This window comes from Ictalurus punctatus, chromosome 9, assembly GCF_001660625.3.
Source record: "Ictalurus punctatus breed USDA103 chromosome 9, Coco_2.0, whole genome shotgun sequence".
Lineage (NCBI taxonomy): Eukaryota > Metazoa > Chordata > Actinopteri > Siluriformes > Ictaluridae > Ictalurus > Ictalurus punctatus.
In genome coordinates, this window is record NC_030424.2 from 8925506 (window position 1) to 8941004 (window position 15499).

Below are 15499 nucleotides of genomic sequence, written 5' to 3' on the forward strand. Positions count from 1 at the left end.
CAGTGGTTTTCTGAATAAGGTGTTTACATGCAACACAGTTCCAATTAAAACAGGCATATTCCAGGTGCGAGAATCAGAATTTGGGGAGCTTTTATATGACTCAATACTAATTAGGGATGTCACAAGAACCGATACGTTGGTACCAACATTCTTAAAATGTGACTGTACTTGTTTTTCTGCAGTAACGTTGGTACTCTTATTAATGAAGGTAGCGAGGTTGCAATTCTTCCGGAACTGAAGGGGGCAGCAAATACACGCAAGTGATTTAGTCTGTCCACAAGTGGTGAAGAAGAAGAAAAAACGGCAATAAGCACACGGGAAAAACTACAGAAGTTTAGCTCCGCCCCGACTCGTTAAGAGGAAAAGAGAGGAAAGCTAGTATCGGTTTCTGGTGTGCAACCGATGCGATCATTCGTTTCAAACAGAGCAAGAAAACACCTGGAATTTGGCGAAGCACCTGAAAGACGGTCCTATATTATATTTGTTTGAGGCAGCTGGCATTGTTGCCATGAAACCAGCTAACGTTATACTCCATGTAATGTTTGCGATAGCCAGTTATTTTTAAAGATGCCAACGCACTGAAATGTTATAAACTACCTCCTAATGGGCCACCATGCATCGCCATTCAGCCCGTGTACTGGCAGCAAAATGTAGAATAATGTCACTAATAATTATTCAAATGTTCATGCTTTTAATAAATCTTTCTGGCCTGCCACCATATCAGTGAATTTAAACTAATGCTTGCATTCAGAGTATAAGGTGTGGGTGTGTGCGTGCACGCAAGCGTGCGTGCAGGAGTGCACCTTAGCACTTATTAGCCAGAGGAGGATGTCCTCCAGGAGTTTTTGAATTTAACATTTTAAAACCACACCGTGGTATCGACTTTGGTATCGAGTATTGGGTACTTTTGGTGGTATCGATACTGACTACTAGATTTTTGGTATCGTGACATCCCCAATACCAATTAGAAATTAGTCAATAATTGTAGTGCATGTTTAAGACAGGTGTACTTGTTAGTGCAATACAACTAGATGCTTGATAATATTAGCGCATGTACACATCAGCTGCAGATCTGACTGTCAGTACAAAGTTTTTCACTAGATGGTAAATTAGTGTACATGAACGACAGAATCAAACATGCAGATATGTAGAAACACTGATCAGAATAAAGTGCAGCGCAAAGCAGTCATAGAACTCTTGCTATGAGTAACAGTCCCCAAAATAAAGACGTTAGTCAGATTCAAATAATATTTTAGATATGATGTGAGGACAGTCCTACATTAGAAATATTTTAGAATAGGATAATGATGATGATGATGGTGGTGGTGGTGGACAAGCTTCGTGATTGGAACTTTTACTTGCCCTGGCCTGATCATTAGAAATATTAATGCACGAACTGAATATTCAAACAAGCCTACTGCAAATATTTATTTACACAGAACAGCAATCAATTACAGTTCTGATATAAATACTTAGTAAACATATAAATATGCTTATATGCTTTTAATATAAGCTTCTTGCTCAAGAAAACATGGCCTCGCTCTAATCGCTCTATAGTTTAAGAAACTAATTACAACATGCTCTCTTTTTTCATTAAGGTCCCAACTTGTTTGCCAGTGTAGCAACACAACCACTTCACAAATTCACTGAAGAACAAGCAACTGTACTTTTTTTAACCACTATTTAGTATATCTTTTTCAAATGCATGTTTGACTTTGCCTTTAGTGTGCCTCTGGAAGCAGGCCAGAGCAGGATAAACAACCACATCAAAAGCACCCCAGTCAGCATCACTAAAGCAAACACACCTGCACGACAACTCTCACTGGGGGACCAAGCATCACATGGGCAAACACACAGACATACACTTTGCTACTCAGCATCTCCATGCCATTTACTGGCAAAGCTAACGCTGATGTAGCCAGAATCTCAGACATAAAAAGAACCACATAGTGGTTGCCTACGATCATTTTATTTCTAGAGTTAACGGTTATTGTTCAAAGGCATTTCTGGCAAAATAAACAAATAAATAAGACCACCATATAATATTAATATATAATAAGTAACAGTCACCTCACAGTTGAGCAAACATATTGAGAGAGAACAAAACACACTAGTCAGACTCGAATAATCTCATTTATGTTTGATGAGAGGACAGGACACCACAAGCTTGTAGCTGAAATGTTTGGCAACGACTCGTTGACTTTTTGTCGAGGACGCAAACACGATGTGCAGCGTTAGCACATTAGTCATTCTTTTTCCTTAGTCTGCATGAATGCACTTAAAAGCTAACTAGTTCACAATGTTATTTTAGTATGTTAGATACCCTTGACAGTTAGGTCTACAGGCAAGGGAAGCCTGAGACTGGGCCGCACACTAGGTAAGTAAGACTACTAAGTAATTTATCTTTTGTCCACCACTGGGGGTGTTCCAAACTTATTAAAAATAAAATGTTAATCGAGTACAATAAAATTGAGGAGACAAATATGAAGTCTTCTATTCACCAAAAGAAAGAAATGACTATAGTACATCACATATCTAAACTGCAGCTATTAATCTTCCTTACCAAAGTTTTACCACAAACCCAGAAGCTTTCGGATGGATGCGTGGCATTTCTGAATGTTTATTGTAAACTTACTTCTTGAGGAAGTCCTGAAGATCAGCTGGCAGGCTTGAGGGAACAGTCACAGGGTACTCCTTGACCTCGCGTCCCTGAGTGAGTGCCATGAGAAGAAGCCCAAGGCTCCAAATGTCCCCTTTCTTGCCGGTGCGTGTGGGCAGTGTGTCCTCACTGAAGCGCACATGAACCTGCTCGAATATGTCCTCCTTGCACACGTCCCCTAACCGTTTAGCCAGGCTGTAGTCAGCCAATCTCACATTACCCTGGGCATCTAGAAGTACGGAGGAGGCTGCCAGCTGCTTGTGCACCACCGAGTTGGTGTGGAGGTAGTCGAGTGCAGAGAGCAGCTGTGCGGCGTGGTGCCTCAACTGATCAGGGGGCATCGGCGTTCCTGCAGAGATCCTCTGAGCCAGGCTGCTACCGGGCACGTGCTCAGCCAGGAGGTCCACCACCAGGCAGTCCTCACGCTCGCTGTAGCTCAACGCCTGGTAGTGCACCAGGTTGGGGTGGTCCAGCTTCATCAGTGAGTTCAGCTCACTTTCTGCTCCATGGATCTGCAGTGACCAAAAAAAGAGCAAGTAGGTGAATGAGGTTCTTAAATGAGAAATAACACAGAGAATATTAGTGATATGTTATGATCAGCATATTGGTTAAGCTCTTGAACATTATATACTGTTTTTTTATATATCATATCATATCATATCATATATCATATCATATCACATGAACAGGAGATATAAACACTAGTTACACGTGTAACTGTGGTTCTGTTAATTCCGGATGACCACCAGAAGCAGTGTAACACTATTGGATTAACTCAGCGCCAGCCAGATAGGTTGACAGAATATACCAACAAAGTCACTTCGTGATGTATGCTGAGCCCTGGAGGTTACAAGTGTCACGATTCCGCCTTGAAGCAGCGTGCTCTAAGCGCGAATGCGCAAGCACCTTTTCCGCTGTTTACCGTAGTGACATTGGGACACGTGTGTTTTGTTTATGTCTGTCATGTCTCCTCCCTGTTCCGTCATTGGCTGGGAATTCACGTGAATTGCTCTAAGCTGATAGCAGTTGAGACGCTGATCATGTCGGCATATATAGCGCGTGCCTCCCAGTACACAACGCGGAAGATTAATAAGTCGTAAGTAAATGTTTAGCGTTAGTTTAGTTCGCGTCATAGTCATAGTCATAGTCAGTTCGCGCTGGATATCCACTTCCAGTTCATCGTCATAGTTTGTTTCTTGTTTTGGTTATCGACCTGGATTCCTGCCTAGCCCCGTGTATACCTGTTTGCCAATCGCCTGACCTCTTGCCTGTTTATGAATTATGTTTTGGATCACGTTTTGGATTTGTCTGCCTGCCTGTCTCTTTAAATAAACAACTGTTATCCTGCACTTGCATCCGCCTTATCTCTGCTTCGTATCTCGGCTACGATGTGTGACAGAATCTTTCGCCTTAACATAGATGCAGCAGGAGGACTAGAGAGAAGGCACGGCACAGCAACTAGGAAAATCGTAGGACAATACCGCATCGGGGAACGCTCACATTACTGGCCACATTTTTCATCCGTGCAATTTCCCCAAAGGTACGCCATTGAATTGCTGCCAGAGACAGCGGGATTGGGGAGCTACCCGCTGGAGTTTCTCTTCAGCTGCCAGGAGTATTTCTGCAGCTTGGCGGTTCCCAAGCCTACTAAGAGGGAGTGGATCGGGTTCCTGGTGTCCAGGTTTTGCGGCCCGGCCCGTGACTGGGCGGAGCAGCTGGTGAGTGCTGGGTCACCAGCCCTCCATGATGTCACTCAGTTTACAGAGCTGTTTATGGAGGAGTTTTCACAGCCTGGACAACTTCGTGGTCTTGATTTACTGGGGTGGAGAGTCAATGGACAGCCCCAGGTGGACCCACCATTCAACCTCTATTATGAGGAGATGGACAGGGCAGCAACCAGCGATCCACTTCAGTTTCCGGTCAACACGGGGGCGAAATCCCCGAGATGTATGACCGAGGGCTGCGGGAGAGAGACTCAGCTTCAATGTCCCACTTGCAGGAAGCTGGGCCCCCAGGAAGCTTTCTTCTGCTCTCAGGAATGCTTCAAGAGCAGCTGGCGGGAGCATAAGAAACTCCACCGGAGAGCCCGTGCAGAGACCCAGCCCGGGACCGACAGGGTGACCTCAGAGCTCGAACCTGAGCCCCACGAGGTGGGCTCACGCGCCGAGCTCCAACAAAAGGTCCAAGTCCAGGTCAAGTCTCACGTCCCTGAGATCCAAGTCAAGTCTCAGGTCCCTGAGATCCAAGTCAAGCCTCACGTCCCTGAGATCCAAGTCAAGCCTCACGTCCCTGAGATCCAAGTCAAGCCTCACGTCCCTGAGATCCAAGTCAAGCCTCCAGTCCCTGAGATCCAAGTCCAAGTCAAGTCTCACCTCCTTGAGGTCCAAGCCAAGCCTCCAGGCTCTGATGCCCAAGCTTCACGTCCCTGAGCTCATGTTCAAGCCTGCTGATCCAGTTTCCCAAGCTCTGCTAATATCTCAGACTAATGACCAAATGCTGCTCACGCCCAAGTCTACCGACCCGGTCACCCAAGTTCAGCCCACTGACACGCCCAGCCAAGCTCCACTCGCGCCCCAGTCTGCCGACACGCATAGCCAAGCTCCGCCCGCGCCCCAGTCTGCCGACACGGCCAGCCAAGCTCCGCCCGCGCCACAGTCTGCCGACACGGCCAGCCAAGCTCCGCCCGCGCCACAGTCTGCCGACACGGCCAGCCAAGCTCCGCCCGCGCCACAGTCTGCCGACACGGCCAGCCAAGCTCCGCCCGCGCCACAGTCTGCCGACACGGCCAGCCAAGCTCCGCCCGCGCCACAGTCTGCCGACACGGCCAGCCAAGCTCTGCCCATGCCCAAGGTTCACCTAGTGACCTCAGAGCCTCAGCCTCCCTGTTCAGCTGTGGACGTCGCTCAGCCTCCCTGTTCAGCTGTGGACGTCGCTCAGCCTCCCTGTTCAGCTGTGGACGTCGCTCAGCCTCCCTGTTCAGCTGTGGACGTCGCTCAGCCTCCCTGTTCAGCTGTGGACGTCGCTCAGCCTCCCTGTTCAGCTGTGGACGTCGCTCAGCCTCCCTGTTCAGCTGTGGACGTCGCTCAGCCTCCCTGTTCAGCTGTGGACGTCGCTCAGCCTCCCTGTTCAGCTGTGGACGTCGCTCAGCCTCCCTGTTCAGCTGTGGACGTCGCTCAGCCTCCCTGTTCAGCTGTGGACGTCGCTCAGCCTCCCTGTTCAGCTGTGGACGTCGCTCAGCCTCCCTGTTCAGCTGTGGACGTCGCTCAGCCTCCCTGTTCAGCTGTGGACGTCGCTCAGCCTCCCTGTTCAGCTGTGGACGTCGCTCAGCCTCCCTGTTCAGCTGTGGACGTCGCTCAGCCTCCCTGTTCAGCTGTGGACGTCGCTCAGCCTCCCTGTTCAGCTGTGGACGTCGCTCAGCCTCCCTGTTCAGCTGTGGACGTCGCTCAGCCTCCCTGTTCAGCTGTGGACGTCGCTCAGCCTCCCTGTTCAGCTGTGGACGTCGCTCAGCCTCCCTGTTCAGCTGTGGACGTCGCTCAGCCTCCCTGTTCAGCTGTGGACGTCGCTCAGCCTCCCTGTTCAGCTGTGGACGTCGCTCAGCCTCCCTGTTCAGCTGTGGACGTCGCTCAGCCTCCCTGCTCCATGGCAGATAGAATTCCCCTCTTCTGCTTCGAGGAGACCCACGCTCCTCTCCCTGGCCTTACAGGGGACTTCGCTCTGCCTTCCAGTTCAGCTAGGGACGTCGCTCCGCTTTCAGGCACCGACGAGGACGTCGCCCTGCTTCCCTGCTCTGCCGAGTACAGTGCTCTGTTTCCCTGCTCTGCCGAGGACGTCGCTCTGCCCTCATGCCCAGCTGAGGTCGTCGCTCTGCCCTCATGCCCAGCTGAGGTCTTCGCTCTGCCCTCATGCCCAGCTGAGGTCGTCGCTCAGCCTCCCTGTCCAGCTAAGGTCGTCGCTCAGCCTCCCTGTCCAGCTGAGGTCGTCGCTCTGCTTCCCTACGCCGCCAAGAACACCGTGCGGTTTCCTGGCTCTGCTCGGGACATTCAGCCCACGGGGCCGGGGCCGCCAATGAAATGGGATGACTCATGGCACTCCGGGAGGAGTGCCTTTTGGGGGGGGGGGTTCTGTCACGATTCCCCCTTGAAGCAGCGTGCTCTAAGCGCGAATGCACGAGCACCTGCTTTTCCGCTGTTGACCGTAGTGACATTGGGACACGTGTGTTTTGTTTATGTCTGTCATGTCTCCTCCCTGTTCCGTCATTGGCTGGGAATTCACGTGGGTCTGAATTGCTCTCAGCTGGATTCCTGCCTAGCCCCGTGTATACCTGTTTGCCAATCGCCTGACCTCTTGCCTGTTTAGGAATTACGTTTTGGATCACGTTTTGGATTTGTCTGCCTGCCTGTCTCTTTAAATAAACAACTGTTATCCTGCACTTGCATCCGCCTTATCTCTGCTTCGTATCTCGGCTACGATGTGTGACAACAAGCTACAGTAGCTCAGCACTCGGTATGCCTTTCTTGCATATTCCGAGTGACTAAGAATTCTGACTAGGGAGGTCACGATACCAAAAATCTCTTCTACAGTTGTATACTGGAACGATTCATCATCTTACTATCTGATGTCACCCAGAAAAGGATGGGTTCTGTTTTGAATCTGGCTCCTCTCAAGGTTTCTCTCTCAGACTTTCCTTTGCCACTGTCAATTCTGGCTTGCTCATTATAAATCAAATTCTACATCTGGATTTCTGTAAAGCTGATATGTCTACTGACATTGTCTACTGATAACATTATACAAATTAAACTGAATTACTATTTGAACTAGAATTTTACTAACAAAAATTCACTGTATTCAGTACTGTAAAATAAGAATATTATAATAAAATATACAGTGGTGTTCAGGTCTGAGACCACTACAGAAAATGTTTCTATTTTGCGGTCTTTTTTTTTATTTAACACAACCGTTCACATTACAAACTATATTATAGACAACAATGAGTGAAAAGTTTTAAATATTTAAATATTTCCATGAATTTCAGAGTTTTAGTGATTGGTATGTCCCCTTTTGGCTTTAATGACGGTGTGGACTCAAGCGGGCATGGACTCTAGACTCAAGTTTGTGTAAAAATATTTGATCCTTTTTAGATCAAATCCATCAGTGTGTTGTCTGAACTCATGCTTCAGTAGAAGAGATTAGGCATGAGGAAAATCTGACCTTTGTACAAAGCAGTTAACATGGTCAATATCACACATTTGCTTACATTTAAATAGGGAACCTGAATCTTGAATATTAAGTATTCAAGATATTGAACATTGATTTTGTTTGTTTTAAATATTTGAAAATTCTAAAACCTTCTTTCCAATTTTAAATGAAAAAGAAAATCCCAGAGTTTTCAATGCAGTCTCAGATTTTTGGACTTCACAGTAATTCAATACACTACTGCACTATTGCTATGATAAATGGCGAACCCATCATCAGAAAACAAAAATACAGAAGACATCTAGTATCCAAGCACCACTTCCACTTTTATTAAAGTGGAAAAGCAGTATAAGAAGTATGGAATGCTTCACTCTGGAGAACTTGGACACAGTGACTGAATAAAACCAAGTGCCTACATTTCTGTAGTAATATATTTTATGGAAAATGTTTAAATCAGCAATAAGCAATCTGGATATATGGCTACATCATATTCTAATGTCACAATAATAATGTAACAAAACTATGATACGAATATTTACCAGTAAATAAATAAAAAAAAAAAAAAACAGTCCCTACCTGTTTTTTACATTTCTCGATCTTTTCCTTCTCCTGGCTGGTGAAGAATTTCCCGATCTTCTTGTTCCAGCAAAGGATCCATTCATACACAACAGCAAACTCTCCCGAGGTGGCATTGAGGGCATAATACACACTCCGGCCCAGCCTCTTACTCTCGCCTTTTACACACACAAACACACGTATAAACTTACAAAGCATGGCTGATATACGCTTCATGTCCATAATGATTTAGCACATAGGTTCTTAACTTTGGGGTCACCTGAGATGTGGTAGGTGGGGTCACAGAATATTTTTACCAAAGATTATTTATAATGTAGTTCTATGCTCATAAACTTGATTTATGTGATGATAATAATAATAATAATAATAATAATAATAAAACCTTCCTTTAATTTGGAGTTAAACCCAGTGGCGCTGTGTGCATATTGCTGCCATGTTAATGATTATCCAAACAGAAAATAACTGACATTTCAGTCTGTAACCTAGTGCAGCAGTATCCACTCCAAACTTCATGAAAGTTCAAACTGCCACAATATTTACAGGTATTTGCATCTTATAGTTACTAAACCAGAACAAAAGCACAGAAATGAATGCTCCAAGTCACGACGTGCACAGGCCACTGTGCTTTTTGGTTTAAAATGTGCTCTGCGTTCACAGCCAACAAACCAAAACATTTGCTGGCTCCTATTTATGGGAACTTGTGTATGAGAATTTTGCACCCTTAAAATGGGATCAAGTTGAGATTCAATGATTTAGCAAAGAAGAAATCAATAAGACACTGAGAAAACTTACCTATACATTTTCCTCTGTGAACCAGGATCTCACCCATGGCACTATTGCTGAAGTGCAGGACTTCATGAGGACTTGGATTGTCTTCACTGTACGTGTCTCGCCTTATCAGTGGAAATCCATACAATGTATTCAGAGATCAATTGATCAAGTTCACCAGTCAGTAATTCCCAATTGAAGTAACAGATGATTAGTGCTTATTTGAATGTTCTCCTTAACTGTTCTCCTAGCTCCTTAAAAATGGTCAATGTTTTTGATCACATTTTCATATGGGTCGGAGTTATTGTAAAACAAATGAAGGCAACTTGCCCACACCTGTGTCTGCTGCTGGAAGTGGTGCGACGTCTGTTTGAAACTCCTTTTCTGTTCTCCATTGTCTCAGTAGGAGGTACAGGGGAACCAGCACTGCCCGACGTTGGGCTTCCTGCAGTCGGCTGAGCCACGCTCTCCAAACGCTCCTACATGAGGAACAACTTGAGTTGTCAGCATCATATTACAGAGGTGGACAAACCAGTAGCCCAGACAATGAGGTTTTAATCAGGGGTGGTTAAAAAATGTAAAAAAAAAAAAAAATTAAATAAAATAAAAATTAGATTCTCCGATTTTAAGCGATTTTCAATTTAAAGAATCGATATGGATTCGGGAAATCCCCGAATCGATTCTTAATGAGCGTGCTTTACTTGAGAGGGTGTGATTATTATCTGTAGTTCGCCTCTCATCCTGAAAATGTCGCCATCTATCATATTTTGAATTTTGAAAACTGTTTTATTTCTTAAACATGTTTCAAGTTGTTAATGAATTTTACTGTTGCACATTTACAATGTTTTTATTTTATTTTTTTACAGTAAAGTGCAGTGTGCAGTTTGTGTTAATTGTGTGCAAATTATATTTTATGTGCAATGCAGGAGCAGAACACCACACCTTCTAGCAGAAAAGTTTGCCTCTAAGACTGGGGGACGTTTTGTCATGAACTCAAAATGCTACATGAATAATTTTTTTTAGGAGAGGATAAACACTATGCCTACAGTCGCCCCCCTTATATTCTCATTTCTCTTAGTCTGTGCTAACCATCATGCCATACATTAGAACATGTTAGCTACCACTTTTCAGCCCGGTCATTTGGGTTTCTGAATGTACAAATCCTGGGACAGTACACTGCACAGTGCTCTGGCTAATGAATTTAAGCAAGTGAACAATCAGTTCTCAAAGTTGATGCGTTGGAAGCAGTGCAATGGGCAACCGTCAGGATCTGAGTGACTGACACGGGTCAAACGGGTGAACCGGCAAAGGGGTCAAGGGCACCCAAGACATGTAGGGGAGCGAAGACTAGCCCGTCTGGTTCGATCCCACCGAAAAGCTACTGTAGCACAAATTGCTGAAACGTTCATGCTGGCTATGATAGAAATGTATCAGAACACACACTCGCAGACCAGTCAGAGTGCCCATGCTGACCCCTGTCCACTGCCGAAAGAGCCTACAATGGGCACGCGGGCATCAGAACTGGACCATGGCCTGGTCTGATGAATCATGTTTTCTTTCACATCATGTGGATGGCCAGGTGCGTGTGCATCGCTTACCTGGGAAAGAGATGGCACCAAGATGCACCATGGGAAGAAGGTAAACCGGCGAATGCGGTGTGATGCTCTGGGCAATGTTCAGCTGGGAAACCTGGCATTCAAGTGGATGTTACTTTGACACGTATCGTCTACCTAAACATTGTTGCAGATCAACTACACTACTTCACGGCAATGGTATTTTCATAGTATCAGTGGCCTCTTTCTGCAGGATAATGCGCCCTGCCACACTGCAAAAATTGTACAGGAATGGTTTGAGGAAAATGACCAGGAGTTCAAGGTGTTGATTTGGCCACCAGATTCCCCAGATTTCAATCCGGTCGAGCATCTGTGGGCCATGCTGGACAAACAAGTCCGATCCATAGAGGCCCCGCCTCGCAACTTACAGGACTTAAAGGATCTGCTGCTAACGTCTTGGGACCAGATAGCACTGCACACCTTCAGAGGTCTTGTGGAGTCCATGCCTTGATGGGACAGAGCTGTTGTGGATGCAAAAGGGGGACCTACACAATATTAGGACAGGTGGTTTTAATATTATGGCTAATCGGTGTATATTTGTTTAACAAGGTAGGGTTCTTCATTTGTCAAACATCAATCACTTACAATCATCAGCTTCTTTATTAGGAGCTTGCTGAAGCACAGACTATCATTCAATTTTGAAGCCTATAGACAGGACATGGATCTCCTATTGGTTCAAATAAGGTGTCACTCTATAGGTCTGACCCCGGGGGCCATTTTGAGCTCTAGATTTTAGGTGTGTTCACTCGCACGCTGGGGAGATATGGAGAACAACTAGGTTTTCTGAGATGATTTGGAACGACGCAGCAGCAGTTCTTGTGGATTTATTGATCTAAAATGTGTTTTGGACTAAATATTTTTACATAATTTGATTGCTTGGACCTTTGGCAGTGTAACAGGACTGTTTTTGTCAGGATGTTATCCATCAGTGGACTGCTATCTGGCTTCGAAGGTGAGTTGGCTCAGTTTGGTGTTACGGTTTGTTTGTTTGCTGGTTGTTTGACAAAGATGGTGATTGTAGCTGCTGTTTTGATTGTATTTTTAAACAGTTTATATCAATCAAATCACAAGATTCTTAGCTTTCCACATTGCATGAGTGCATATGTAATATGTACAGCTGTGCAAATGGCAAAGTTCTCCTAATAACACTGCATAAAAGGACATTAGAATCCCTACGGCCCACGGGCAGGCTATTAATTTGTTGACGAAAGAGGTCAGGGAAGAATGATTAGACTGAAAAACTAACAGAAAGGCTATGGTAACTCACTCATATAACTAATAAGTCACTGAGATCACATTTACGCAATGTTGAACATTAACTGAAAGCTCTTGACCTGGATCTGCATGATTTTATGCACTGCTGCAACATAACTGGCTGATTGGATCATTTGTGATCCAATGAATGAGCATGTGTGTGGATGAGTGTATGACAAGGGAATCACAAGTGTGCTGAGCATCCCTTGCCAAGGCCCTGCAGTAGTCTAGTTACGAACACTGAAATGCTGAATAACTTATGTGCAGGATAAAATCTTACCAACTTGGCCAACTCTTTCTTCCTCTTCTCCTCTCGCTTCTCCTCTTCTCGTCTCTGAATTTCAGCGAGTATCTCATTTTGCTGTTGAGATATTATAAAACAGTTAGCATACAGAGGAACGTGGGAGATTTCTAACCAAAAGCACATTCCTGTTTGTGATATATGTATGGAGACTAGCATGATCAGAGCTTGGCTAACATCTCTGTTACAAAGCTACTGTACAACAAGAAAACTGAGAGTATTACATGACTGCAAATGGCATTTACTTTGTCAGTAATTAAAAACCATGATACATACAGTAAGGCATCATTAAAATTTACTAAGTGGTTATGTAACTGTGCGAGTGACGTACCATCTGTTCTTCCTGCCTCCGACGCTGATCAATCCTCTGCTGCTCCTCAAGGGCCAGGCGCTCCTGCTGCCGCCGATGATTCTTCAGCATCTCCTCATGAAAGGAGCGAGAAGGTGGAACATTGTGTTCTGTAAGGAAGCCCTGCACAAAGTCTGCTAGCTCATAGATCATCACCTGCAGAGGGGAAGTGGAGAGAGACCGAGAAAGATAGAATAGATTAGGCAACTATTCGGCAACTTGACCAAATGCTGACATTCACTGTCTAAAAAAAGCACACATGTTTAGGCAGACTGTCTGTTTTTTAACACTAAGATCTAATGTGATCTTTATAAAACAGCCTAGGCTGTTAATGAATGAATGAGTCAACCTCAGGCAGTAGATTTTTATTTCTAATCCAGGAGTGAAATACAAGCGGGTACAAAACTTGAAAAAGTTATTTTATTTAAAGATTTATTTATTTTAAAATAAACAAACACCCTCAACTCCCTGCCAACTAAGGACATTTTCAAGCTTGGTCCGAATATCCGACACCACACCCAGGACTGGTTCTGGGCTCATAAATCAGATTTCTTTTCACACAGAAGAATTCCTTCTGAACCATGGATTGATAGCACAATTCCATAAGTAACTTTTGTGAATGTAGACTTGCAAAATGGTAGGCACTCAGTTATCCTCTGGTATCAACAGTCAAGCATGAAAGGTGCAAGTACTCTCGCCACAAAGGTGAGCTAATTACAGTGCTCCAGCCTTCTGAAAGTCTGATTAGTAGATAGATATATAGATTGATTGATTTATACATCAGCAGTACAGAGAGTTCATAGTATATTTCAGATTATAAATGAAACAAAATAAGAAAAGAAATGAACACAGTGTAAGAGTGCGATGTGGTAGGGCAGTAGGGTGTAAACATTGTAGATACAAGCAGCACACTTATGTGGAATTAAAGTGGCAGTGCAAACATTGTAAACAATGTGAAAACAAAAAACTGAATGGAAGTAAAGAGACACTGGATCTGGATATGAATAGTGGATGTTAGTAGTTCAAGTTCAACTATTGTCCAATGAGCTGATCCTAAGACTGGTTCAGGGCAAAATAGTGTCCCAGCACAGTGATGAGCTGCTTTACAGTGTGATCACTGCTGGTACAAATGACCTCCTGTACCGCTTCTTTCTACAGTGGGGCTGAAGGAGTCTTCTACTAAAGGAGCTCTGCTGTTTAACCAGAAAATATATATGGATAAGGAGTTCTGTCTCATTCACTGTCCATAACTACACTTTCCCTGCCATCACAAAACATTAAACAGGAAGAAATAGTACAAGTTGAACCGATCACGTTCAACTTCACGGCTCTAAAACAGCTTTCGCACTTCACCAAACATGTCTAACTCTCACGTCAAATGGATCTGGAAAAAATGCGAGTTTGAAACAACCCAATTTTCTACTACCACATTAGCTCTTAGTAACGAGCACCCAGGACCCTCTCCAAGAGTACAGCTCGCTAGGTCCCCTTCAGTCTGCTAAAAAACACTCCAGGCTGTTAAGCAGGAGCCTCTACACACACACACACACACACACACACACACACACACACACACACACACACACACACACACACACATTCTCTCACACACTTACAAAAACAAATCAAAGTCAAGGCTGATTGGCAGTACAAGCAGAAAAATGTATTTCCTTTTCACACATTAAACACTGAACAGTCGTGTGCACCTGGTGTTGGATGTGATAGACATAAGCTACATAATAGTCACATTTAAAACCTGGGATAATCAGCATCCCTTTATTGGTATGTTCAGGCTTTATGTCATTCAAACCTGCAGCCTTTAAACTTTTTTCCCCCGGGATTAAAAAATGCAAAGTCCCCATTACAAACAGGAAAGAGGGGTGTCTAGGGGCACCCAGGATATGCAGATACAGATCATGTCCAAACTACTTGATTTTTTAGTCATAGTAGCCTGATGAACAACTAGGTTCAACCAGGCAAAGAAAATGTGTTCCATTTAAACAAAATGTGATTCATGATGGTATGACGCATCTCAATGGTGTAACTATAGCGCATGCCACTTTTTCAACACCACCTGCTGCACTATATACATTGGCTGAGGCAATCTGGTTGATGATAGAACAGTATTTACCAGGCGAATTAATTACAAACACGGGAGACAGTCTTTTCATCTGGATCAGAAACACACAGGTAGGTGTAAACAGACAAGCAAAATCAAGCACAACACAAAACTGTCATATAACCTTGTGTTTAAACATGTAATCAGAAGTGGAAAACACCACAGCTTACAGGTTAAATGTTCACCAATGACTTCTTGACTTTTAATCAACAGCACAAGCACAATGTGCTACATCATAAAACGTTATCAGAAGAACAGAAGGACTGCGGCTACACAGTCATCCTCTCCTGGGAATTCATTTCCCGAAGGCCCAGTCTACACAAAAACAGCATTTTAGGTCACTGAAAACAAAGCTTTCCAAAATTTGTAAAACTCTGTTTTCACTGTTTTTGTGTGGACAGGTTTACATTTAAGAAAGCACATAAATCATCGTTTGTGTCAATTTTTGTTTGGAAACTTTTGGCCAGGTTGTTTTTTTTCTGGCATGTTGCCTTCATGCCATCTCCTCAATGCACAAGCTGAAGTTATTCTTGACGTTTTTAACATAACAGTTCGAGACATACTACCACTGGGCTGGTGTGCTCAAATTGTTTTGTTTGCATACATGCAGATATTTTCGAAAACACAAAACAAAAAACAAGTGGTAACAAATGTCAGTAATATCCCT

General features: G+C 44.2%; 1 protein-coding gene across 4 annotated transcripts in view; it reads right to left on the reverse strand.

Moving 5' to 3' along the window:
- eif2ak4 (eukaryotic translation initiation factor 2 alpha kinase 4) overlaps positions 1-15499 on the reverse strand; it is a 66304-nt gene that overhangs the window by 46795 nt on the left and 4010 nt on the right. For 3 of the 4 annotated variants that reach the window (XM_047157549.2, XM_017476212.3, XM_017476213.3), the window contains 6 exons: positions 12696-12869; positions 12344-12424; positions 9533-9675; positions 9221-9321; positions 8429-8586; positions 2636-3171 (listed from right to left, as the gene is read on the reverse strand). In XM_047157549.2, the coding sequence (XP_047013505.1) occupies positions 2636-3171; positions 8429-8586; positions 9221-9321; positions 9533-9675; positions 12344-12424; positions 12696-12866 (1190 nt within the window). In that variant the 5' untranslated portion in view covers positions 12867-12869. Of the gene's footprint in view, positions 1-2635; positions 3172-8428; positions 8587-9220; positions 9322-9532; positions 9676-10794; positions 11221-12343; positions 12425-12695; positions 12870-15499 lie in introns of those variants that run through there. The other variant, XM_047157550.2, reaches the window with a different exon arrangement.